Below are 27,302 nucleotides of genomic sequence, written 5' to 3' on the forward strand. Positions count from 1 at the left end.
AGACGGAGCTGGTGTCCTGGGGGATCTCCTCCCAGATCTGGACCAGGGCATCACTGAGCTCCTGGACAGTCTGAGGTGCAACCTGGCGGTGTCGGATGGACTGACACATAATGTCCCAGAGGTGTTCTATTGGATTTAGGTCAGGCAAGTGTGGGGGCCAGTCAATGGTATCAATTCCTTCATCCTCCAGGAACTGCCTGCATACTCTTTTACCACATGACCAGGCATTGCTGTGCACCAGGAGGAACCCAGGAGGAACCCAGGAACCATTACACCAGTATAGGGTCTGACAATGGGTCCAAGGATTTTATCCCAATAGCTAACGGCAGTCAAGATGCCGCTGTCTATCTTGTAGAGGTCTGTGTGTCCATCCATGGATACGCCTCCCCAGACCATCCACCAAACCGGTTATTCTAAACAATGTTACAGGCTGCATAATGTTCTCCACGGCTTCGCCAGACACTTTCACATCTGTCACATGTGCTCAGGGTGAACCTGCTCTCATCTGTGAAAAGCACAGGGCACCAGTGGTGGACCTGCCAATTCTGGTATAATATGGCAAATGCCAATTGAGCTCCCCGGTGCTGGGCAGTGAGCACAGGGTGCAGTAGACATTTGGGCCCTCAGGCCACCCTCACGAAGTCTGTTTCTGGTTGTTTGGTCAGAGACATTCACACCAGTGGCCTGCTGGAGGTCATTTTGTAGGGCTCTGGCAGCACTCATCCTGTTCCTCCTTGCCCAAAGGAGCAGATTCCGGTCCTGCTGATGTGTTAAGGACCTTCTACAGCCCTGTCCAGCTCTCCGAGGGCAACTGCCTGTCTCCTGGAATCTCCTCCATGCCCTTGAGACTGTGACGGGAGACACAGCAAACATTCTGGCAATGGCACGTATTGATGTGCCATCCTGGAGAAGCTGGACTACCTATGCAACCTCTGTAGGGTCCAGGTATCGCCTCATGCTACCAGTAGTGACACTGACTGTAGCCAAATGCAAAACTAGTGAAGAAACAGTCAGAAAAGATGAGGAGGGAAAAATGTCAGTGGCCTCCACCTGTTAAACCATTCCTGTTTTGGGGGTCATCTCATTGTTGCCCCTCTAATGCACCTGTTGTTAATTTCATTAACACCACAGCAGCTGAAACTGATGAACAACCCCCTCTGCTACTTAACTGACCAGATTAATATCCCATAAGTTTCATTGACTTAATGCTATACTCTGATTAAAAAGTGGTCCTTTCATTTTTTTGAGCAGTATATATATATATATAGTGAGGTTTCTGAACTCTTTTTGGACCCCCAACAGGACGACAAGCCGAGGCTCAATTGGAAGATTCTTATCTGTTGCCGGGGCAATTGCAGGCTCAGCGCTGCTGCACGATGCCACAGAATCAACTCTGAGCCGATTGTGGCCGTGCTATAAGTGGCTGTCATTGAAAGGGTGATTCAAGGACTAATTATAATGCAGGGAACAATATTACTTGGTCACTAACCTGGCCACGTCCCTACCTGATTGCCGTGTCTGTATAGGGGAGTGGTGGCTCCCGCTACAATAAATAACCCTGCTGTTCCTGTTTCAAGCAGAATAAAGCTGGTTTGCTAAAGTACTGAGACTCAGCCGCATGTTTTGGGGTGCAAGACAGGGACTCATACGTCACTATATACTGTATATATATACTGTTTATATATATATATTTATTTATATGCTTGTGCGTGGGTGTGGATGTTGGGGTAGTCTAAAAACCAAAGCAAAGTGTTGCTTGGTTAGTCATTTCTCCACAAGGCTTATTGTTGTCCATTAGGTATTGTTTGCTTACATGTGAAATTTTGGCCTGATTTAAAACATTTAGAGGTCCGCTCCATTCTAAACATTTTATTTGTGTTGTTATTTCATATGTAGTCTTCACTGGGGTTCTTAATGGGCTAAGTGATTACTACACAATTAAAAAAAGTAAAATAGAACATTCTAGTACTAAGGTAGAGATCCCAGAACATTCTAGTAATAAGTGGAGATTTCTAGAACATTTTGGTATTAATTAGGAGTTTGCAGAACATTCTAGTAGTATATAGGAGTTTCTGTTTTAGCCCTTTTTGATGAGAGAAACAAAGAAAAAGCTGATGCAAAGCCTGCAGCGACCACCATTTTCAGACATTCCTTCCTCATCGTCTTAAGCTGACAAACAAATCAGAACATCTGAAGCCGGAAGATCTGGTAACACAAACAACAGCATGCTTCTTTGATGTCCTTATGGAAAAAGACAGAGAAGGATCTTAGTCGTTTCTGAAGAAATCACCAACACTGTGGACAGATGATCCAATCTTCAGAGAACTTTGCAAACTGTTTGCTCGCATGATGGTAGTGAACAACGCAGCTGAAAGGGGAATTAGGCTCATTAAATAGTACAATGATATACTGATGAAAGACGAAGAACAGAAACAGTTTACTCCTCAACTGGTCACATATTATCACAAGATTTTTCCAACTTCATCAAAGACGGTGCTAAGGTTGTAGACCTACAAGTGTCTTGTCCAACCTCAAACCATTGAAACACTCCAGCAGCTCCACTTTGAATATCCGTCATGTTGTCCTGGCCTTGCACCAGTGGCCAGCCCCTCTCTAGGTGTTATAAGAAGCCTGTTGAATAGACAACATGGCACTAAGCACCACATGACTCAAAAGCACTACAATAATTATGGCTGTTCTGAATAAGCAAACAGATGTAAAGAATATAAAGGTGTGTTTTTATTGGGTAATGACGCCCTTACTGCCATCTGCTCTTAAGCCCATCACGGGGACATATGGCACAATAAAACAATTGCACAAAGCCATCAGTGTTGTCTGAAGAATATATTGTGTCTAATTACTTAAGATCACACGTATACATTGTGAGCATTTTATTCTTTTTTACTAAGAACTCCTTTTGATTATTACGCAACGTGTATTTTGACAGGTGTCTTATATTGTAAACGTTACGTTTTATTGATGGAAGCAAACACTGAAATGGATTTACAGGTTTACGTTGACATGACATTCTTCTCATCTTGGAAATGCACACAAGCAATTAAAAGGCAAATAAAATATTAGAATAAATTGTGAGCACTAAATCAGCGGACATTCAAACTCCATAACGCAATAGCAAGATTGGATCTGGTCAGTATGCTCAAAAAAAGACGCAGTAGCTCCAGCAGCCATGCAGAGAGTGCCATCCTGTTTTAGGAATATTTTACTGGTATTGGTTTGTACGAGGGACGTTCAAAAAGTTTTTTTAACTCAATATATTGAGAAAACAAATTTCATCACTTTTCTACATAATCACTTTCCTTTTCAATGCAATTTTCCCAGCTACATACCAACTTTCTAATGCCATCAGCAAAAAATGTTTTTGGTTGAGCGCGTAGCCACTGATGCACCGGTGCTTTCACATCAGGGTTCTTTCTTCATTCATCATGGTCATGGCTGTAGCTGGATGTCCGGACCGCTCTGCATACGTCACACTAGTACGGGCATTTTTGAACATTTCAATCCACTCATAGACGACTCTACAAGAGAGAACTTTATCCACATACTGAGCACACATACAGAGATGGATCTGAGCACACCGTCTGCCCACAAGAAGCGTATGACAGAGTGCTGTTCCTCTTCAGTGTAATTTATAAGTTTCACAGCCATCTTCACCACAGGGCGACAACTCCCATACTAAACTGCTTACCAGACAGAACTAGTCACATGTGTCAGGGATGCCAGGGGCGACGACCCACCCGGGATGCCTTGAGGGACCGGAAGAGGGTCTACGCCCGCCCTGGATCACGTGGGAGCCACCACCCTGGTTGCTATGGGGGCCACGCCCAACCCTGTAGGGGCCCGTGGTCACCGCCAGGGGGCGTCCCGATGCCTTTGGAGCCCTGGACCTCAGCACTTCCGCCACACCAGGAAGTGCTGGGGAAGAAGAAGGACACCGGAGAGCTTCGGGAGTACAGCGGCACTTCCGCCACACAGGGGCGTGTTGGCGGGTGATTGCCGGAATTCACCTGGAGCACATCCGGGTGTGGATAAAAGGGGCCGCCACCCTTCATTCGAGGCTGGAGTCGGGTGGAGGCAGGACAAAGCAGGAGAAGAGAAAGTAGAGGCGGCCTGAAGAAAGGCATTGTGTTTTGGCCAGGACTTTGTGGGGTTGTGTGAGCACTTGTAAATATTGTAAATAGGTGTCAATAAACGTGTGGTGGTGAAAAACAACATGTCTGCCTGTCTGTGCCCGGGTATCGTTCACACATGATACTCTCAGACACAACCAATTACTACTCCTCCTGCCTTCACTGTTTCTAACGAAAATATAAAAGTGTAGAAACATTTTGAACGACCTTCGTATCTTTAGGTATTTGCTGAGACTGATATTGTATTCTTTTGAGCAAAGAATACTGAACTTCAATGGAATGTGCTTGGAATCAGCAGTTCTGCTTTGGTCTGGTTCAAGTTCTACTTGCCTGACTGATCCTTGTGTGTCTCCTGCTTTGACTCTTTGTCTTCTTCTCAGAAACTTCTGCACAGGTGTGCCTCAAGGATCATTGTTTGGTCCACTTCTCTTTTCTCTCTCCACTTGTTCCTTATGCAATGCTATTTCTTCTCATGGCTTCTCCTACCGTCTCTGTGCTGACAATATACAGATTTTCTTCTAATTTCCCTCTTACAACCCAGCACTGATCTCCAGCTGCCTCTCTGCCATCTCACCCTGGATGAATGATCATCATCTTTAAACAGAATCGTTCAAAGTGAGATTCTCTTGCATTTGCCTTCTGACTCTTCTCCTTCAGATTAGTCTCTAAACCTTGCCAGTCAGGAATCGTGGCCTGACTGTTGACTCCGCACTTTCCTTCATTAAATGTGAATCTTCAATGACCTTTTGTTTTTTTCTTCATAATATTCAGATGATTCGACCCTTCCTAACTAATGTCATACAACCCCTTGTTGAGGTGCTGGTTTTCTCATGGCTGAACTCTCTTCTGGCAGACCCTCCTTGGACTTTTATCTGAGCTCTTCAGTTTCACCAGAATGCATCTGCTCGACTGGTGTTCCCTATTCCTCATTTCAGTCCTACTACTCCTCTGCTTATGGTTGCTGCAAGGATTTTGGAATTGATCTGCTCCTCAATAACTCCGGTCTTTGGTCTTTCCACATGTCTAATAATTTGCACAGTGAATGTTGATTTAGCTTGCGTTTTCATGCACATTAAGAGTACTTTACCTGTACTAAGAGCATGAGGCTCTACATAAGCTATACAACAAGGCCTTTTTGAAATGTAAGCATCAAGTGATTACAACTGGAGTCCTAGAAACTGCCAGAATGTCTGATTTCAATCTGAAAAGGGGGCGTATGTGAAGCCATAGCTTTCATGGAGCAAATATCGAAAAACAACATCTGAATAAGATGATAAAAGGAGAAGGATACAATACTCTGCTGCTGCTAACGAAGGTTTCTTCAGTGCTTCAACATCTGAATGCTGACTGGTTGGAGGTCTTCAAGCCATCCAGCATTTGGACATTTTCTCTGCTGGAGATTATGTAATAACAGCCTTGTAGCAGTGATGGCATCATAAGACAATGTGGTTTAACAAAGCGTGTGCAAGAGCGAGAAAGAATCCCTGATCTTGCAAAGTGAATTGTTTGTGAATCTCTTGAAGTCAGTCAGAGTTTCACTAGGCTGTGAAATGTCTGCAGCGCTGTGGCTCGTCTTACAGGCTCATTTCCAGCACTTCATCTCACGCATTGTAGATCACACTGTGTGTGGGAGACACGAGGTGCCAACTTGTCTGCCTGAATTCTTTCATAAAAGTGCTCGAAAATGCCCAACTGTGATCTGAAATTTCAGCGAGTTTCATGTAAAATACGGAAGTGGAATAACAACATGGGACGCTATATTAAGGTTCTGAAAGCATTTAAGATTTGAAGGCTTTTTGCAGCTTTGGCTGAGGTATGTGGTTTGAAAAAATTCATATATTGTAGTTAACTACAAAAAAATCCATCCATCCACACATTAATTTTTTAAATCACTGAATTGGGTAACGGTGTCAAGGATAAATAAATTATCCACGTAAAAATAATTCAGGTAACTAGAATAAATACATGTGAACAGTTTTGGTATTTGAAAAAGTGGCATGTCCAAAATTTCATTTATAAACTAGCATAGGCTTCTGATCCTATTCATGGTTGTGGAAGCTATGGCCTATCCCAGCAGCCCTGGGTGCAAGGCAGAAATAAGGCCTGGACAGACTGCCAATCTATCGAATAGGCCCAGTAATACACCAAGCCAGGCACTTTTGTTCACACCAATCCCCACCCTAATGGCAGGCCCACAAATGTGACCAAAGAAAGGTCTCTTTAACAACATTTTGGTAATCCTATTAAAGCCTCAAATAACAATTTTATGTTTTAAAAGGGCACATTGATTGTTTAAACATGTCAGGTTGTGACAAAACTATTCCCCCCGATATGCTGTGTGTCAAGAACTTGGGAACCCCCAAGCATAACGTCTCAAAAATTATAGCAACAAACCCCCACAATTAGAAGGGAACATAAACCTTCGACTTGTCTAACAGAGGTTTGTTTCCTGTCAGAAAAAGAGAAATTTGTTCCACTTTTAAAATATCTGGAAATGTATTTGTGGCATCTTAAAATGTGTTGTGGATATCTCATGATAGCCGGGATGTTACTTTAATTTTATCTTAAAATGTGTGCAAAGTTCATTTAATATGTCTCAAAATGTATTTGGAATATCTTGAAACGGCCATGCATTTATTTTAAGATATTTGAAAATATATTTGAGACATCTTGAAATGCATTTGTGGTATCTCTAAATGTATCGCAGATACCTTAAAATGTACGGTAATAGAACCTATTTTGAGATATATGGACATGAGTTTCTGACATCTTGCAATGTGAATTGCATCTTAAGAGATCTGAACTTCATTTTTAGATCTGTCTAAATGTTCGTTTAGCTTACCATAAACCTCCTTAAATACTCGAGGATAAATGTCATCTGGTCCTGGTGATTTGTTACACTTCAGTCTGTTTAAGCCAAGCCGTAGTTCTTCCTCTGTAATTTCCAAATCATTAAGTACCTTCTTGGCTGTGTATGTTACTGCTGGGAAGACATTGACTTTTTCACACATTAAAACTTCCAATAGATGCCAGTTGAGATAATTTTCTACATTTGTTTGGATGGTTGTAAACTGCTAACCTCTTTTAAAATGAAGTGTTCAATAGAAATTAAATGTGGAATGAGATGAAGTGCAGCGCCTGTTTAATACCTACTGGACCAGTCTAAGCACCTGTATTTACTTTTAAAGATCTCTTACTAATAATTCTTTATGTTTATATTGCACTTTTCTCACTACTCAAAGCACTTTACATAGTGAGTAGGGAGCCACTTCAACCACCACTGAATGTGTAGCATTCACCTGGATGATGTAACAGCAGCCATTTATATGCCACATGCACACGTGTACTCAAAAGCGAGGAGAGTGTGTTGAGCAGATGGAAAGAGTACTTTGAGAGGCTGATGAATGAAGAGAACGAGAAAGAGAAGAGGTTGGATGATGTGGAGATAGTGAATCAGGAAGTGCAATGGATTAGCAAGGAGGAAGTAAGGACAGTTATGAAGAGGATGAAGAATGGAAAGGCCGTTGGTTCAGTTGATGTAACTGTGGAAGCATGGAGGTGTTAAGGAGAGATGGTAGTGGAGTTATTAATCAGATTGTTTAATGGAATCTTGGAAAGTGAGAGGATGCCTGAGGAGTGCAGAAGAAGTGTACTGGCGCCGATTTTTAAGAATAAGGGGAATGTGCAGGACTGCAGTAACTACAGGGGGTTAAAATTGATGAGCCACAGCATGAAGTTATGGGGAAACTAGGTTAAGAAGTGAGTGATGATTAGTGAGCAGCAGGATGGTTTCATGCCAAGAAAGAGCACCACAGATCCAATGTTTGCTCGGAGTAAGTATTGATGGAGAAGTATAGAGAAGGCCAGAAGGAGTTGCATTGCATCTTTGCGGACCTGGAGAAAGCATATGACAGGGTGCCTCGAGAGGAGCTGTGGTATTGTATGAAGAAGTCGGGAGTGGCAGAGAAGTAAGTAAGAGTTGTACAGGATATGTACAAGGGAAATGTGACAGTGGTGAGGTCTGCGGTAGGAGTGATGGATGCATTCAACGTGGAGGTGGGATTACATCAGGGATCAGCTCTGAGCCCTTTCTTATTTATACTGGTGATGAAGAGGTTGACAGACGAGATTAGACAGGAGCCCCCTTAGACTATGATGTTTGCTGATGACATTGCGATCTGTAGTGATAGTATGGAGCAGGTTGAGGAGACCCTGGAGAGGTAGAGATATGCTCTAGGGAGGAAAAGAATGAAGGTCAGTAGGAACAAAACAGAATACATGTGTGTAAATGACAGGGAGGTCAGTAGAATGGTGAGGATGCAGAGAGTACAGTTGACAAAGGTGGATAAGTTTAAATACTTGGGATCAATAGTAAAGAGTAATGGGGATTGTGGAAGTGAGGTGAAAAAGAGAGTGCAGGCAGGATGGAGAAAAGTGTCAGGAGTAATTTGTGACAGACGGGTATCAGCAAGAGTGAAAGGGAAGGTCCACAGCTATGAGAGCAGCTATGTTATATGTGTTGGAGACGGTGGCACTGACCAGAAAGCAGGAGACAGAGCTGGAGGTAGCAGAGTTAAAGATGTTAAGATTTGTATTGGGTGTGACAAGGGTGGACAGGATTAAAAATGAGTACATCAGAGGGTCGGCTCAGGTTGGACGGTTTGGAGATAAAGTCAGAGAGGCGAGATTGCGTTGGTTTGGACATGTGCAGAGGAGAGATGCTGGGTATATTGGGAGAAGGATGCTAAGGATAGAGCTGCCAGGTAAGAGGAAAAGAGGAAGGCCTAAGAGAAGGTTTATGGATGTGATAAGAGAGGACATGCAGGTGGTGGGTGTGACAGAGCAATACGCAGAGGACAGGAAGAGATGGAAAAAGATTATCCATTGTGGCAACCTCTAATGGTAGCAGCCAAAAGAAGAAGGAGATACCCGAACAAAGTGAGCTTCAGTTGGATGTGCATGTGGTATGGCTGCTAGTTACTAATACAACTACTACACAGCTATTAGCTGTATAAGATTTCAGAGCTGCTGATTTTTACGTTTTTTAATGGAAGGCATTGGCTGATGCAGTGTGTGCTCTATTTACCTGTTTCTGAAGGAGGATAAGGACTTGTTGACATTTGCAGGTGAAGAACGAAATGCTATCTGGCAGCAATCTTTGCAAAGACTGTTGTATTACCCAACAGACCTGTCCTGGAGGCCACTTGCCTGTGTCTTCTTACAACAAGTGGGAAACCTAAATATTGACAAGGCATGTTTTTTGATGGACAATAGACAGCTGTCAACTTCTGACCTTCTCCCTTTCTATAGCAGTCTACTGAGAGCATGGAATCTCCTCGAACATTGTGTTGACTGGAGCTCTGCCAGTGTCTTTTGGGCTGTAGAATACCCAGTCCTGGACCTCAAAGTCTCACAGCCTGTCATTATTAATGAATAATCCAGGTCTGCAACCTAATAGATATGGAAAGATGCTGCTGGTACAGTACTGAGAAGATGGTGGAGGTGAGGCAGGATAACCAACTGCTGCAAAAGATCCACGCCAGCCTCTCAGCTGAATTCAAATCTCTTATTGGTAATTTCCTTCGCTAGCAGAGTTTCACCTGAGTCCAGTGAAGGATTTCTTGATGTGACCGTGGCGCCAGCTATCTTGAAACCTGAGGATACTGAAGTCATGTATGCACGCTCTCTGCAACACACACAGACTATGTGAACTGGTGGGAACCACTGAACGCAACACCAGAGACACCCTAGAGGAGCAGGGGGTGCAATGGGGTGTGGTACATGGCATCATTGCTGTTAACTCCTATGTCTCACTGCTTGATTCTTCAGTCACAGACAAATGTCCTTTCTATGGGGACAGAGACACCATCTTCTACCATTTCCTTTTCTGTAGTAGACTTCAGCCTCTTTCAAATGTTCTTAACTCTGCTTTTATTATTCTTAACTTGCGTTTTAATGACTATGTTTATTTATGGTGGTAATGGAAATAAGAATAATCGAGATGAATGTCAGATTAGAAATTTCCTCATTGGACAGGCCAAGCTGGCCATTTATAAATCCAGAAAAGAGCAAATGAAGTCAGATAAACAACATGACTGGTAAGCATATTTCATGGACTAAAAGATAGGGTATATATGGAATATAAAGTTTACAGATTGACAGAAATTGTGAATGGTTTTGAGGGAAAATAGTGTGAGATAATGAGTTGAATTGTCTTCTTATTTGACATATGAATTAAGTATTGTTTTCAGTTTGGGGTGATTTGGGGTTTTCTTTGTTTGCTTTACTTACTATATTGTAAATAATTTGTTGATTATCGATTAATGAAGTTCAATTCAAAATTCAATTAAAATTCTTTCTTTCTTTCTTTCTTTCTTTCTTTCTTTCTTTCTTTCCCAACATCAGGCTGCTCAATTATGCACTTAATGCCCATCTACTTCTGCTGTACTGTGCTGCCACCCGTCTTTTTCCCTTCACACGCTGCCAAGCTGCAATCACACAACCTCCACTTACAACTTGTTTTGCTCCTGGGCAGCTGAAAAAAACAGCAAAACCCCTTCTAAAAGGGAAAAACACCATGAAAAATTACTCTCCAGCCTCTTAGTGGCAGCAAAAACCAAAGTTCTTAGAAGCGAGTGCTGTATGTTAACTAAGTTCATCAAAGAAGCACAATGTACAGTATATGTATTAAAGGCCAGATATTCTCTGCATCTCAGGCAATGATAAAGTTAATAGCAAGAAAACATACAACTTAAAGTACTAAATTAAAAAAAATGTGGAAACTCGGACTAATATTGTTCCACTAAAAATAATCAAGTTCTTAAATCTGGAACTGAAACAATAAATTGAAGACACACAATTGAGGATTAAACAAGAAATTACAATTAACCTACTTAACCCTCACAACATTTTTATGTCACATTTGACCCAGTCTTGTGTTTGAAATCAGTAAAGGTACCTTAAATTCCACCTGTTCAGGATGAAACATTGTGACTTTTTCCCCAAATAAAGGAAAAGTAAAAAAAAGAATAATTGATGCAGCTTCTAAGCAGTTTGAGCCTTGCTCAGTTTTGACCAACCATTGACTTTAATTAATTTTTTTTGCTTCATTTAGGATAATTTAATTGTTCACCTCCCAACAGAAACATCCTAAAAATCATCTTTTCAGCTCAGAAATGTACACACTTTTAGTATAGTGACGTAACTTTACAAAAAGCAAAAACATTTGCAAATGTCACATTTTAGCACAGCTGCTACACATTTTGAACACAGCAATGTTCTTCAGCTTAGTTTTGACACGCCATTGTCTTTAATGGATTTCCATTGTGTTTGAGGTACTTTGTTTACAATTCACCTTTTCATCTCAGAAATATGAAAGTTTTTATTAATGTCCTAAATTTACAAACAACAAAAAAAAAGTCCCATTTATATACATCGGCTAAACATTTTGGACACTTTTACTGAATTTTCAGCTGCATTTAAGGTTGTGTTTTATCGTGGGCTGCATAAGACTTGTTACATTGGTTTATTAGGTTGGTCTTCTCTCAGACCTTAAAATTAACACACACAGATACACACAGACACATACATAGAGATCCTATTTGCACAACTATGTTTGAGTGATGCCCTAAAAAGAAAGAAAAGTTAGAACAAAAGAAAACATCTGAATTGATGGTCCCAGTCACGCTGAGATATTATGCATATGTATTGCTGTCGGTATGAAGGAACCCCAGTAGTATTTCCTGACACACTTCTGCTGAGGGATTCATTGGCAGAAAGTCTTCCTCAGTTTTAGTGTGCCAGAGAGAGGATGTGCAGCATTCTTCATAATGGCAGTCAGCTTTGTTTTCAGTCTCTCCTTCTCTTTGACCTCCAGGGGGTCCAGAGTGGGTTCTATAACTGAGTCCGCCCTGTTAATTAGTTTGATGAATTGGTGGACCTCTCTTGAAGTGATGTTACCAGTCCAACATATCAAAGCGTAAAAATCACACTGGCCATCACAAAGTTGTAGAAGATGTGAAACATGTCACTTCCTACATTAAAGGAACGCACTCTCCGAAGGAAAAAGAGCCTGCCCTTTCTGATGTAGTTCTTCTGCGTTACGAGACCATCCCAACCTGTCATTGATGTGGAACTCCGAGTGTCTGCAGGAGTGCACCACCTTGACATCCACTCCTGAATAGTGACCGGACATTGGGGCTCTTTGGTGCAGTGAAAACCAATAACCAGTTCCATGGCTTTGCTGATGTAATGATGCAGACAATTCTCTTTGCACCAGAAGCAAAGTTTCTAACTTTCCAAAGGAAACAACAAAGAATGGTACAGGACTTTGGAAGCAGAAATACAACAAATGAGGGAATAATGCAAAATGAAAAGAGCTTTCAAATCTCCATCTTCATTGTCTACCATTCTCATTTCTGCACCTCTCTTTTTCCTCTTCCTACCAAATGAACTTTCCTCCACTCTCCTCCCCATGCTAAGTTCATTTATGCAATGGCAAATGGCCTCTTTTAAGTCTGATTCCTGGAGTACGCCTTAGGTCACTCCTGCTCTCCTCAGACCAGGCACAGCCCTAAAGAAGGCCTGGAGTTATCTGGCTAGAGTTCCTTCTGGTGGCTGCAGGTACCCCTGACAGCATGTTGGGCCACTTTTATAAAAAGGGCCAGACAACCCCATAAGGGTCTCAATGGCAGGTTCCCGCTGCCACCAGTTAATGGAGTGGGCAATTTAGATTCTATTAGCATGCATTCTATCACTGTCCATACTTTATACTTATATCCCTTGAATGATGCAAAGGTCTCTCTCTTTCTTGTATCTCCATCTTGCATACCAAGGGCAGGCTAAGACTGGCCTTCGGTCCAGAGTGTGCTGCAACATCTTCTGATATAGGCCCTGAGCCAGATAACGTTTACTCTGAAAACAAGACTTATAAAATCCATCAAATATGTTAGCTGATATTGTGATTAAACACCATCAATTAGGCCCTGATCCTGTGGGAGATAAGAAAGTTACCGATTCTGACTAAAGCTGATATTACGTTAACATGAGTTCTAATAAGGGGTGTCAAACTTGACAAGTGCAGTTACTGGTGTAGTCACCTGCGTATGTCAGATAACAACCAGATACCACCAGCATATGTCAAATTAGTTGACTTCCCAGGACAATTTCTCATTTCCAAAGTATTGCCAGATCACCCCTTTTTCTGACAGCCAATAACATGCTGCCTTACAGAGATGGTGACGTGCAAAGGCTTTACAGCTACAGTGAGTTCAGCCACAGTCTCTCACCTTTTTTTCTTTTATCCATTCTGTTGTGGTATGTAAAACAGGAGACATCAGACAGACGAGCTTCTCTTCTGTTTGTCAATGTTTAAAACACCCATGTTGCTTCTTCTTTGTCGCTGTATTATATGCATTGTACTTCTGGGTGAACGCTCATTGGTTGTAAACTCTAATGCACATAAGCCCACAACTACAATTGGTTTGATTTTGTCTTGGTGAGTTATAGAAGGTTTGGATGAAAAGGCTGGCAACCACAGAAGTGCATCGCAACTGCCCCAACTTGCTAAAATAATGTAAATGATGTCTGCAACTGTAAATCACTGAAATATCTGTGTAATGCGACATAGCCTTAAATTCACACTTAGACTCCAGCTACTGTTTAAACATTCTCATAATTTAATCGTCCTACCTGCTTCTCCTTACTCGGTTTTCTGTGGCTCAAGAGGAGCTCCACCGCACCAACCACCTCCTTTCGAATGGCATACAGCAGAGCGTCCCCGACGTAGACATTGTAGTTTAGAAGCAGTTCCATGATCTCCAGGTTCTCGTTCTCAATGGCGATGAGGAGGGCACTGCGGCCTAGAGGGTCGATGCAGTTGATGTTAATGTTGTAATAGATTTCTGCCTCCTCCAGAGCATGCTTCACGCTGGCGTAGTCACCCTTCTCAACGGCACTTAGATAAGCCTTCTCCTCCAGAGAGAGTTCGGCCTCTGCACGCACGATCTGAAGTGGAATGCGGTCCCTGTAGGGTGAGTAGTTCACCTTTTTGTAATAGAGCTGTGCCATTGTTCATTCCATTGGAGCAGGGCTGCTGGGAGACACAAACAGAGTCAATCATTATTTTCATGCATTTGCTTTATAATGCACTTTTTAAAAAACAATATGTAAATTAAAGGCAAAACACTGAAGCAAAATCACTTTAATGCCAATCTAAAACAACAACTGCTCTCGTGCGATCCATCAATCCATCTTTACTTTAATATGGGTAACCACTTACACCTTATTTTGCAGTAAATTGAGAGGGTCATCAAGGAGCACTGCCCTGACTCTTGAGCCCCTCATTAACAGAGCATGTCATTCTGGCCTACCTCTTGATGTTCTCCCATCACACCCCGTACACCCTGGCAGTGCACCTAAATTTCATTTAAAGTGTCAGGCTGCACTACAAAGAAGAAGAGGTCACTCAGGAATCTTCATACTACCCTGGACAATGACTCTCACCCCCTGTATGAGGTTCTGCCTAAGCAGAGGAGCCTCTTCAGCAAAAGACTGGATTGCTCTAAGGTGCTCCATGTCAGGTTGTTTCAAACTTCAGCCATCAGGCTGTCACTCCTCAGACAAGGTGGCCTTGTTCCCTGTGTGTAAAATGGTCCTGACCTATTCTAACAAACATCTTAACAATGATACCCTGTGCAATATACTGTGCTGGTATCAGCAAGAGTGAAAGGGAAGGTCTACAAGACATAGTAGTGAGACCAGCTATGTAATATAGGCTGGAGACGGTGGCACTGACCAAAAAATAGGAGACAGAGCTGGAGGTAGCAGAGTAAAAGATAGTAAGATTTGCATTGGCTGTGACGAGGATGGACAATTGGACAATTGAATGGTTGGGAGACAAAGTCAGAGAGGTGAGGTTGTGTTGGTTTGGACATGTGCAGAGGAGAGATGCTGGGTATATTGGGGGAATGATGTTAAGAATGGAGCTGCCAGGTAAATGTAAAAGAGGAAGGCCTAAGAGAAGGTTTATGGATGTGGTGAGAGAGGACATGCAGGTGGTGAGTGTGACAGAGCAAGATGCAGAGGACAGGAAGGTATGGAACAAGATGATCCGCTGTGGTGAGCCCTAATGGGAGCAGCCAAAATAAGAAGAAGAATGACTGACAGCCTGTTCTGTGAAATGGTAACTGAAGGGCGCTTGTGCCATAAAGATGGGGAAAGACAGGACAATCCCAAGAGCCTTTGACAGACAGGTACCCTAAAAAATATTGGAGTATTATTTTATACATTTTTATTTAAGTATTAGAAAGTAATGGTTTTGGTGTTTTCATGTTTTTATTGCTCAAAAGTAGCCATCCAGACGGTCTCTATTGTATTTCCCCCAACTCTTTTACTCAGAATAGTTGAATCCAGTCCTCTCAAACGTGAGCTATACACTAGTAATCCACACATTTATTAACCCATGTTACCTGCTTGTTTATTTTGCTTAAATTGAAATGTCGAAGCTAAAGTCTGGTTTCTAGAAAAGAAAAGATAGGCAATAAAAGTTTGAAAGAGAGAGATAAGAAGGCAACAGGTGGTCACCCAATTTTTCACGAAGAAAAGTCAGTAAGTTAACATTAGTTCATTCTTCATATGTGCTCCAAATAAGCCAGTTATCAGAATTGCTCAATGTAGCCAACAACCAAAAGATCAAAAAAATCTCATTTTTCGCCAGGTCAGATAAGACGTGTAGGCATATGCTTATTGTAAAGTGCTGTAATCCACAAGGAATGGGCCATATCACAGTAAATAGAAAACTAAATGCTTCTGTTGCTAATGATTTGAATGCTAGACAGCTTTTTAATAAGACGGTATGTTAACTAACTTTGTTTATGACCCTCACTAAATCAGTTGTACCCGGGAGAAAGCATTGATGTAATTTAAGCAATCTTTGTGTCACCCCCTTAGTGAAGGAGCTAGGCAGTGTTAAACTGACGGTTATTTTCCTTAGTTTAAGACAGAGATAAGCCCATTTCTGGAGCTAATGCCATGAATTTCAGTTTCTAGTATAAAAGTAGCAACCCAGATTATTTCAAGATCAATATTTATTTTGAGACCAAATGTATCCTGTGTAAGAGATGGCCGGCAGCTCAGCCCGGCTGGGATGCCCCTGATATGGAAGGATGGGGGAAGGCAGCTTTTTTAGGATATTGCCTCCCTCAAGACGCTAGATGGCAGCTCTGCTGAAGTGTTGCACTGCCCCGGATCTCCACAGGGCATCCTGGGACTTGGAGTTCGATATCTCAGCCCTGTTGGGTGCCATGGGTGCTGCCAGGTGGTGCTGTGGAAGAACATTGGGAGATAAGGTTCTCACCTAGCCCAGAAGTACTAGCAGCTCATGAGAATGGAAGCCCAGAAGTACTTCCGGATTGATTAAAAAACTGGAATTCTCCATCTAACCTGGAAGATTTACAAGTCACGTGGACAGAAGAACAGAAGCACTTCCAGGTTGGACAATATATAAAGGACTGCTGTGAACCCAGCAGGCAAGCCAAAGTCAGGTGGAGGTGGATGAAGCTTGCTGGAAGGTGCGGAGGAGAAAAAGAGAGACAAGATTTGTGTTGGTGTTGGATAATTTGTCTGTTTATTGTGGCTGTGGTGCTTGGAGGGCACTGTACAAGAAGAAAAAGAAATAAAAATACTTCTTGGTGCTTTTACACTATGTCCTGTGTGTCTGTCTGTTGCGTTTAAGGGGCAACAGTGGCCCCTAGCATCCACACTAGTTATAGTAATAAGTGAAATGATCATGGTTATATGGATCCTTTCCTTTTTACATTGTTCTTTTAGGTGCCTTCCTAGCCTTAAAAGGACAACTCGCTGTTGCTGCATTGGTAGGAATTCATTTGTGACTTTGCCAGGCTTGCCGTTTTTATAGGCTCCCCTGCAACTGGCTCAGACGCTGTTCGTTTACATGATGGAATGCCAGCTCATTCTGTTAGTGACTCTTTACTGGGCAGATGCAACTTGAGAGCATCATTACAATGTGATATTGTATTGTTCCAGGGGTCTGGTTACACAGCCGCTGTACAGACTTGGTTTGGTCTGGGTGGGGGGACCAATAGGATATCTTTTCATGCAGCTCAAAATTTGCAGTCGCACCCCTACTGATAAGTATAGTAAATACTTATCAACCTACTTACAGATAATTCTTATTATTTGCATGTGTGTATCTTGTTAGCAATGTAAGATTATTATAATTCTTATTATACAGTATGCGCCTTTTTTATCAGCTGCTGTAACCTCGCAATCTTCTTGAGGATTAATAAAGTTTCTATCTATCTATCTATCTATCTATCTATCTATCTATCTATCTATCTATCTATCTATCTATCTGATGATGTGTTCTGCCTTGCTGCCAGGTTAGGCTCCAGCCCCCCTCAATCCAGAGTCATCATAAACAGGTTTGAGATTGGGTTTCCTGTCTCAGGTGCTCCATGTGTGAATTGTGCATGTTCGCCTTGTGTCCATGTGGTCTCCCTCTCACAGTCCAATCAAATGCCAGTTAAGTGGATGGATGATTGCCCTTAGTGTGTGTATATGTGTGTGTTTAATCTGTGATGGACTGGCACCCTCTCTAAGGATTGTTCCTGCCTTGTGCCTGATGCTTGTCCAATGCTTGCTGGGATGGACTCCAGAGTCCCTGGTGGCCTGCGGGCTGAAGGCAGACAATCCGGGTAAATTCCAGCTCTTCAGTCGTCTGGCCTGCAGACATATTTTATGTACGTGATGGTAAACCCAATAAGCCTGCAGCCTGGCGCCTGTGACTGATTGTGCTAATAAAGGCCATTCTATTTATTTTTATATTAAAGTTCAGAAAAAATAGGAATTGATCTGAGCCAAGATAGGCACTGAAAAAATAAGTAGATTTATGTGCACATGCTATAAAAAAAAGAATAAAATTAGGGATGGCACTCTGACAGTGACTCTCCTCCAGAACAGATGGAAAGAGAAGCAAGTTAGAAAGGATCAATGAGCAATTTATATCAATTGATGTGCTTTTTTAATTCATAGATTCAAAAAAAATTTAATACACTTTTATTGAAATTTAATGTGGGCTAAAGGGGCACTTATGAGCAGACCCCAAACTTAAAGATGGGAAGACCAAAATAGCAAACAAACTGGGGTTTAATAACAGAAGTAGGAGCAATTACAGAAGGGGATGGCAGAAGCAGCAACACTCGATAAGATAACAGACCCCTAACATCTCCACCACCTACCCACAGAGATGCAGCCTCAGGGTACCCACAAGTACAGTTCCCTCTTCTTGTGCACTCTTTCCTGTTTATGACCTTCCTGTTCCCTCTCGTCAGCTGAGTCCCTGTACCCAGTACCACCATGCACTAAGCTCACCTGCCTGAGGAGGAGGGGAAGCTCTTTTAAATCATGTCCAACAATAACTTCAGAGCACCCTGCAATATGTGACCCAGCTGGCATCCATAGCCATTACACACTCCCTTGGGGAACTGAATGATGACCAGCTATCTTTCATGACCACATTGAAACTGTCTCTCATTCACACAGATTCACTCTGTATAACATCCACTAGATTTTGCCATATCTGACAAAGTACGCAGCACAACTCCTGGTCCAGACTTTGGTCTTGTCCTGTCTGGACTACTGCAACTCTCTATTGGCAGGACACATGTCCACAACATGTCACCCAGCCACTACAGATGATTTAGAATGCATCGGCACATCAAGCGTTCAACCAGCCAAGATAGAGAGCATCTCACTCCGCTTTTCAGGTTGCTTCAATGGTTCACAGTAGCAGCACCATTAAATTCTAATTCTTGATGTTTGCTTACAGAGGAGTCATTGGGTCAGCACATATGTACAGGATAGCACACATGAAGTTCTAAGCTCCTTCTTGTCTACTCAGGTCTGCTATTTAATGGGATCTTGTGATGCTACCTCTGCATAGCATTAAATCTCAATCCTGACTGTTTTCATTTGTAGGTCCTAAGCTGGTGGAGCAAGCTGCCCACCTCCATCCAAACTGGTGGCTCCCTAATACTGGGTAAGAAGCATTAGAAGGCTATCTTACCCTCTTAGCCTTTCTCTCTTGTCAGCTGAGACCTTATACCTGGTACAGTACACTCTACGCTTACTTGTCTGAGGAGGAAGAGAAGATGTTTCACATCATACAATAACTTCCGAACATCCTACAGTATGTGACCCAACTGGTTCCCCTAGCCATTACACATTTCCATCAACTTAGGGCCAGGTGGACTAACCTCAAGAGTACATTTGTGGTGCTATAATATGGTGCCCTCAGGTGGCTTGGGGTAGTGAAAATGCATTCATAGTTTGAATCCTACCTCTCGGGCAGATCCCAGTGTGTATCCTGGAGAGGAGCAATGTCAAAGAGTGCTTCAGGCATGGACAGTTGTGACCCAATGATCACTTCTGGTCCCTCTCCCCATCTCCTTGTACACCACCTCACTAGGCCCAAACATCCAATCCCATGAATTCTCATATCAGGGCTATACTGATGAAATGCAGCTATATCTGTCGATCCCTCCAGAGAACCACATGACATCAGCAAGAATCTCGGCATGTCCTACTGATACCTCAACCTGGATAAAGGAGCACCATCTTCAGCTCAATTTGGCTAAGACAGAGCTCCTTGTTATTCCAGCCAGTCTGTCTTTTCAACATCCTAACTCTGTAAAGCTTGGTTTATTGTCACTAATGCCTACCAAGTCAGAATGTTACCTTGGGATGGTAAACAATGACCAGTTATCTTTCACTGACCACACTGAAACTGTCCCTTGTTCATGCACATTCACTTTTTTTTAATATCTGCAAGATCAGTCGTGCTCCAGAGATTGGTCTTATATAATACGCTACCATGGCTGTCCGTTTGTCTGTCCAGAATTTTAAATCACCTGTAGCTCGCAAACCATTTGAACTATTGACCTGAAATTTGGTACACATATACTACGTGACATCTACTATCTGTTTTCAGGGTGATGATTGACCTCCAAGGTTATTCGTCTTTTTGTTTTTATTTTATTGTAGAATCAACTCTCGGCAGTGGCCAGCAGGGCAGCCGTACAGCATTCTCATCCCCACCACCTTCATCGTCACTTCCCCTACCTCTTCATATCTTAAATCATTCTTGAGGCAGATTGAAGACTTAAGTGGCAGCTTAAGCGAAAAATTAAGGAAAACATACTAAGTAATTGTAACACAAACACTGACTTAATCAGTTTTAATGAGAAAAGATGCCGAGGAAAGAAGAGAAGAAGCTGGTGGAGAAAAGCAGAGCTACTCAGGAAGCAGCAAGCATATCAACATCTGAGCAAACGAATGGTAAACATACAGAGAAAGAGTCTGAAAACTAGGAATGCTCAAGTCAAGCGTATTTCCTGCATTCTATTGTGCAGTGCGCAGGTACTGGTGTGTATATACTGTATATATATATATATATATATATATATATATATAGAGAGAGAGAGAGAGAGAGAGAGAGGGTAGTCCAGATCTAATTATGCAATTTTCATTATGCTATAACTTATTAAGTTTATTACATAGAAGAACACCCTAAAAATCCCGGACCATCAAGAAATGTGCGAACTGATGACATGAAAAATCGTCTGCGCCAAACTGGAATCGTCCCTGCATATATCAAAGTCATCCAGACGATCTGGATCTGCATCTGCATAATTAGATCCGGACCACCCTGTATATATATATACTGTATATGAAGGCACTCGTGATGTTCCTTCTTGCCCACTCAGGTCTGTTAGTGAATGGTATCTTGTGATGGCACTTCTGTTTTGCATTAAATCTCAATCCAGACTTTTCACATGTGTAACTCCTAGCTGGTGGTGTGACAGTCCACCGTCATGCCAAAAATGGAACTACCGCCAGGGAAATGCTTTCTTGTCATGTTCAAAGAATATACTCAGCCCCAGACTGCCATATTCTCAGCTACTTTCAGCAGGACCTGTGCCTTCTTTGAAGGAGATGAATGTTATGAGGGGAATCGAACAATCCTTGGAATTAATGAGCTTTGGCAATCTCCTAGGATAACATATGGGGAGTTTATAACTGCTATTTATCTAGAAAAGGCTATCATCTTTATAATTTGATGCCCAGACACATCCAATCACTGTTCCTCCAAAGCCTCACTGAAAGATAATGAGAGAGAGAAATACTGATACATCGTCCTTGTCAGAATACGGAGACACACACAGTTTTGTTTATTTATTTATTTATTTTGAGGGAGTTATGTGATGACTCAATGCTTTTAGCTAAAAACCAGCACAAAAGGCCAGTCTCTTTGTCCCTTGTGACTCAGATGAATCCCTTTGGCTAATTGATATCATTCAACCCTTGTCTGTTTTGGTCACTTTCTTTAAACAATGACATATTTTGTCATTACCGTTCACCTCCATAAGTAGGGGCACTAAAGAGTCACATCCTGTCTTCCCCTCTTTGTATTTGTCAGCACTCAGACAGAGTCTTCCTTTTCAATGCTAACACACTGCTTTACCAGTTCAGGTTTGCTGTGACTTTTTAACTGAGCCTATCCAGGGTGGAGGAGGCACAAGGAAGAATATCTGTCTATAACAAGAAACGCTCACTTACATACACACCTGGACAATGTAACATCACTGGTCCAGCGAATAACAGGCAGTGTAGTCAAAGCAAAGCTCTAAATGGCATCCAGGCAGCCCCTTTACTTGAGCAGAATCATCAGTGCCAGACCTGTACGTAAAAATCTGGAGCAGGACTGGGGAGCATGAAATATGGAGGGTTTGGATACAAAACAATGAATTTACAGTTTGATTATGTGGAGGGGAACATTTGATTACTTATAACACTCTTGAGGGGTGTCATTTCAGAAAACATGTAGAAATTAGACTGTATTAGCTGGTTTATTTTTTGATATATTTTTTGAATTTGACCTTTTTCTATGCTGGCACAGTGGTGTAGTGGTAGTGCTGCTGCCTCACAGTAAGGGCACATGGGTGCCCATGTCTGCGTGGGTTTTCCCCTGGGTGCTCCAGTTTTTTTCCCACATTCTAAAAAAATGTGAGTTAGGTAAATTGACCCTTGTGTGAGTTTGGTATGTTTGGTATGTGTGTGTGTATGCGTGCGCATGTTCACCTTGTGATGGACAGGCTTGTTCCTGCCTTGTGCCCCATGCTAGCTGGGATAGGCTCCAGGCCCACCATAATGACCATGATCCTGAAATGATGTGACATTTCTCTAAAGAAATAGAGATCAAATTTTCACTTAAAGTTACCTATGTCCTGGAGCTCAGTATTTATTTGCCATCTTTTCAAATAGTTTAAGATGATGGTGTCAACCTTGTTATAATCTTACCTAGGCTGCTCCATAAACTTATACCATCCATCCATTATATCCTAACTACAGGGTCACAGGGGTCTGCTGGAGCCTATTACAGCCAACAAACCCCGGGCAGTGCAACAGCCCATTGCAGGGCACACACACACCATGCACACACTAGTGACAATTTAGAATCACCAGTGCACCTAACCTGCATGTCTTTGGGCTGTGGGAGGAAATCCACAGGGAGAACTTGCCAACTCCACGCAGGGAGGACCCGGGAAGCGAACCCGGGTCTCCTAACTGCGAGGCAGCAGCGCTACCCACTGCATCACCGTGCCACCCCATAAATGTATACATTAATTATTGAAATAAATTGACAAACTTAATATAATCACAAAATTCAATGAATTAAAAATATAGTCAAGACATTACTAGTGTTGCTAATGGCTATTAGTGCTTGAAATTACTGATTTTTAATTTATTATTCACAGATGACTGCAAAGCCCCATTTTCAGCCGCCTTTCCTTCAGTGTCCTAATGGTCAACTCCTTTAGCTTATCCTTAATACACCATGCACAAATGCTAATTGGTTACTAATGAAACCTTTGTGATTGAGGTTAGCTCCACTGAAACCTGTTATTCTGTTCACTTGGTCTTCAAGGTGCTGGCATTCCTAAAGTTCGGTTCTGCATTCAAAAATGGCCAACATAAAAATGGCTTCTCAAGAAACAGGTCAGTCTTTTGATTTTTTTGGAAGAATGAAGTTTATTCCGTGTGACAGAGAAACTGAAGATTGCATACAAAGATGTCTATTGCTGTCTTGAGAAAAGATGGACAACTGTATCTAACCAGCAAAGAAGAAGAAAGGGAAGGACCAGATGCACAACTACATAATTGGATAAGAACATCAGAGAGTGTAGTGTGAGACACAAACACCTTACAGGATCTCATTTGGCTTCCTCTTTAAATACAAACACTAATGTCAAGGGAAAAGATTACTCCAGGATGCTGACTGAGACTGAAAGAAAATGTCATTTGTGAAACTGGAAAATAAAAAAAGGTTAAAATGGGCAAAAGAATACAGGCTAAGGACAGATGATGACTGGACAAGTGTGTTATGATCCTCGATCGCTACTCTTACCTCCTCCAGGACCAATTGCTGCTGCTCCTTTCCTTGTGTCATGTCCTAATTGTTCCCACCATGTCCCGATGCTTCAGTCGTTACTCTACCTGCATCACTGCTGTCACTGCTCTCCGCTTCCTGGTTATCTGAACTGGTACTCCTGACCCCTGAGACTTTAGAGTTGCTGGACTCTCGATACCGCAGCACCTTCCTCACATGCACTACCTCAGTAGATTTCAAAACAAGCCTCAATGTAAAGTTGTTCCAATAGAGTGGGATGCTGCCAGAGCTCCAGCACTTTCTACATGTTCACCTGGCTTTTAAAGTTAGCCTCTGATGTCACATATAAGGACTCTATACACACCATTGCACGTTATTACACATACTAACATCATAAATTTAAATGGCAACCCTAACCCTAACCCTAATTTTTAAGAAGGATAAACAAAGGGCTGTTTTTCTCCTTCAAGTAGGGGATGGTAAGTAGCTGTCTGTGCAGTTTGTGCTTTAAGATGTCAAAGGGTTACTTTAACGCTGATTGGCTGAGGGTGATTGGCTGCCCTGGAATCACAGATCTGATGCGGAAAAACAGAAACTTGCAGAAATCAAATCAATCAGAATCATCTGGTGGAGTCAGTCAAGGATTGGGGGTTCTTTACAGTCCAGTACTTTCTCCAACAGGCCACACCACTGGTTCAGGTAGATGATGTCCGCCCAGTATCTCCAACTCATGATGAGGGTCAGTGGATTGTCTTTTTGCTGATTTTTCTGCTCACATTGGAACTTTCTTATGAATTTCTGAACATTCAATAAAAGAGTGAAAAGGCACCTGGAGACCCTACTGGTGTCTGGCTATTTAGGATCTTCCGTCAACACAAAATGCCTCAATGTTGTTGGGCCATGTCTTTCACATACGTATTGTTTGCTTTTGATTGCTGATGTGATTCCACATTTAGAATGACCTCCTTGATATTGATTCTTCTACAGTAAATAAGGAGGTCATCATGCAGTTAGCTTTTATGGTTTTTGTGATACTCACCAAGGCCTTCTCTAACAGCTGTGATTTGTGTCCTGGTCAACGGGGAGATTACAAGCAGCAAAGGCCAGATTTGAAAAGGGGAAGAGCAGAAGGAAGGTAGCTGCCAGGGAGCACAATGGCCTGATTATGTACTGGATGCCTTGGAAGTGCTAAAGAAAAAGAAACCCAGGAAGAAGCGAGGAAGGCAATAGACAGTAATACCACACGGTACTTGAGGGCAGGAAATTCAGCCCTGGCTAAGAATAAATGGAAAGAGAAAGAGAGAGACAGAGTAAGGCATTGGACGATGGAAGATGACTAAAATATCTGTGGGCTGACAGTACACAGCAAGTGGTCCCAGCAGAGGAGAACAGGGACCACATTGGTCCTTTAACTCTTTCAGGGCTGATGTCAACTTTTGTCAAAATTCAGGAATGAAAGGACGGAAATCAGCTATAAACTGCAACAAAACTCACCCTTACGTTTTAGTTCGACTCTGTTTGCTAGAAAAAAGTTACATAGCTTTGTTGATTGAACCTTCATTCGCTACGTGTGCATGAGTAGCAAAGAGCAAACAACCTCTAAAATGGCGCCGACATCTGGCAATAAAGACCAAAGCAAATGAGCCAAACAAAATACTACATGGACGTTTTATGTAATTTCGTTTGACCCTGACTTGTCAGACTCCGTTTGCTGCAAATGATCTGGAGATGGATATCAAAAATGAAAGTGAGGTACCAGCATCATCTGATCGGTCCCCAGCTGATCGGGTTATTGAACACTTTCGTGTAACTGATGCGCCTACAACAGCTTTTGCCTGGGAGGACCACCACTTATGATGACAAGAGGTACAAACTGTATTGCGTCACACTGCAACTGCCACCGCCACTCACCTGCTGTGCAAAGGCAGCCAGGCAGCTGGATCACCATGCATTCCTGCTGACCATCAAGGTGCCCCCACGCAGCCACTACCACCAGAGATGCCGAACATGCGCCAACAACAGCCACAGCACAGAGCAACAGATGTTTTATGTTGACTTATGTGTGAAACCGTTGCTTTGTGTGCTTTTCAGAAAACTGAGTTTTTTGGAAAAAATATTCAGCCCTCAAAGAGTTAAGAGATCCTGCAGTGAGAAAGCTGTCTTAGAGATATTACTGTTTTACCTGGTTTTACTAGATGAAGTTCTTTTCTGGTGTCCCAGCTACAACAATAAGCCCAAGTCTACCCTAGTAAGAGATTTGATAGTAAGTAAACCTGGGATGGTGTTTAAAACTACAGTTCCTCAAGCCCATACAGGCAGAGTGAAGTCACAGTCACAGATGAGCTGAAGAGAAGAAGAAGAAGGATTGCCGCATTGGGATCTTCCTGATTAATCTATATATATATATATATATATATATATATATATATATATATATATATATATATAAAATGTTAGGGGTTGTGTCTTTGTTTCAGATGGTTATTTGCAAACCACTGGGGCTAGAATCTTCATGTCGGCCTTACTCGAAAGCTAATGACGTGATATGTGCTGGTGAAGCAAAAAATGTGGGTGGCGGCAACCTTTGCAAAGCTATCAGAGGTCTCTTACAGAAATCTGCAGAGGAAAACTGATTAAAAATGTGACCTGGAAGAAAAGAAAAGAACAGGTATGACATCTGCTAAGCTTGAAGCGCATTGCTGAGTTCGAGGAAAAAGAACAGCAGCACCATCTGCTGAATATCAAGTGTAGGAAACAGATTGCACACATAAAGAAGACAAACAAATGCCTGTGCAAACTGACCTGTGCTTCTGTCCTCAAACCTCAGCCACATACTATGATCTAAAAATTCAGTAAGTCCACATCAGACCAAACACGGAAGGCACTTCAGTAACGAAGAACAGTAAGAGGTAAGCCTGACTATAGAGCTATGAGCAGTTGTCTAACACTATGTCTCACTAACATCCCAGACATACTCCACAATAAAGAGAAGTGTATGCCAGCAAATGAGCTGATTGTCAAATACTCAAAATACCTCCATTCATATATGCAAACATTGCTCTTCCATCCTTATGTTAATGTTTGGTTGAAGAGACCTACTTCGAGTAGTTCAATTGCTGACGTGCTCACTCTATTTTTTCTTACTCAAAACAAAGGAATGTGTAATATTCAGCTTGTTCTGTATGAACCCCCTTTACTTCAGGACCCAAGGTCCATATTTTTTCTAGTTGGCAATACAACTGAAATCACTTTGACTCATCCTTTTCTGTTTCACTTTCATCATTATTTTTTACAACCATGACCATCCATTTCTCACTTCCGTCTATCTGCTAAACCCCCTTGTAATGTCACAATGGCTGTGTCTCCTTTCATTGCTGCCTTGGTGGGTAGCTGGCCAGGTCATCCTGCCTGATAGACTGGGGCCAACAGCCTGAACCATTAGACTTGCAGAGGATGGGCGTTTGGTGGTTTTTTATGTTGGCCTGCGCCTTTAATTAATCCCTTTGTCTGTTTCTTGTGTTTATTAAATCCATTCATCTCTTTATTATATTTTGGCTTTGTGGCTTTAATCTGAGTTAGAACCTGAGCACAATACCATCATCATTGCACTCTAAGTGCAAGAGAGCCATGAGAATAAGTATAAAACCAAATAAAATATGATAAATAATCAGAAGAACACAAGACTC

At 42.1% G+C, this 27,302-nt stretch overlaps 1 protein-coding gene across 2 annotated transcripts in view; it reads right to left on the reverse strand.

The window, feature by feature from the left end:
• Positions 1-27,302, reverse strand: part of trpc5a (transient receptor potential cation channel, subfamily C, member 5a) — a 249,999-nt gene that overhangs the window by 63,795 nt on the left and 158,902 nt on the right. The window contains exon 2 of one of the 2 annotated variants that reach the window (XM_039766551.1): positions 13,839-14,238. In XM_039766551.1, coding sequence (XP_039622485.1) covers positions 13,839-14,216 — 378 coding nt within the window. In that variant the 5' untranslated portion in view covers positions 14,217-14,238. Of the gene's footprint in view, positions 1-13,838; positions 14,242-27,302 lie in introns of both variants that reach the window. The other variant, XM_039766550.1, reaches the window with a different exon arrangement.

The sequence above is a fragment of the Polypterus senegalus genome, chromosome 10 (genome assembly GCF_016835505.1).
Source record: "Polypterus senegalus isolate Bchr_013 chromosome 10, ASM1683550v1, whole genome shotgun sequence".
Taxonomy (NCBI): Eukaryota; Metazoa; Chordata; class Cladistia; order Polypteriformes; family Polypteridae; genus Polypterus; species Polypterus senegalus.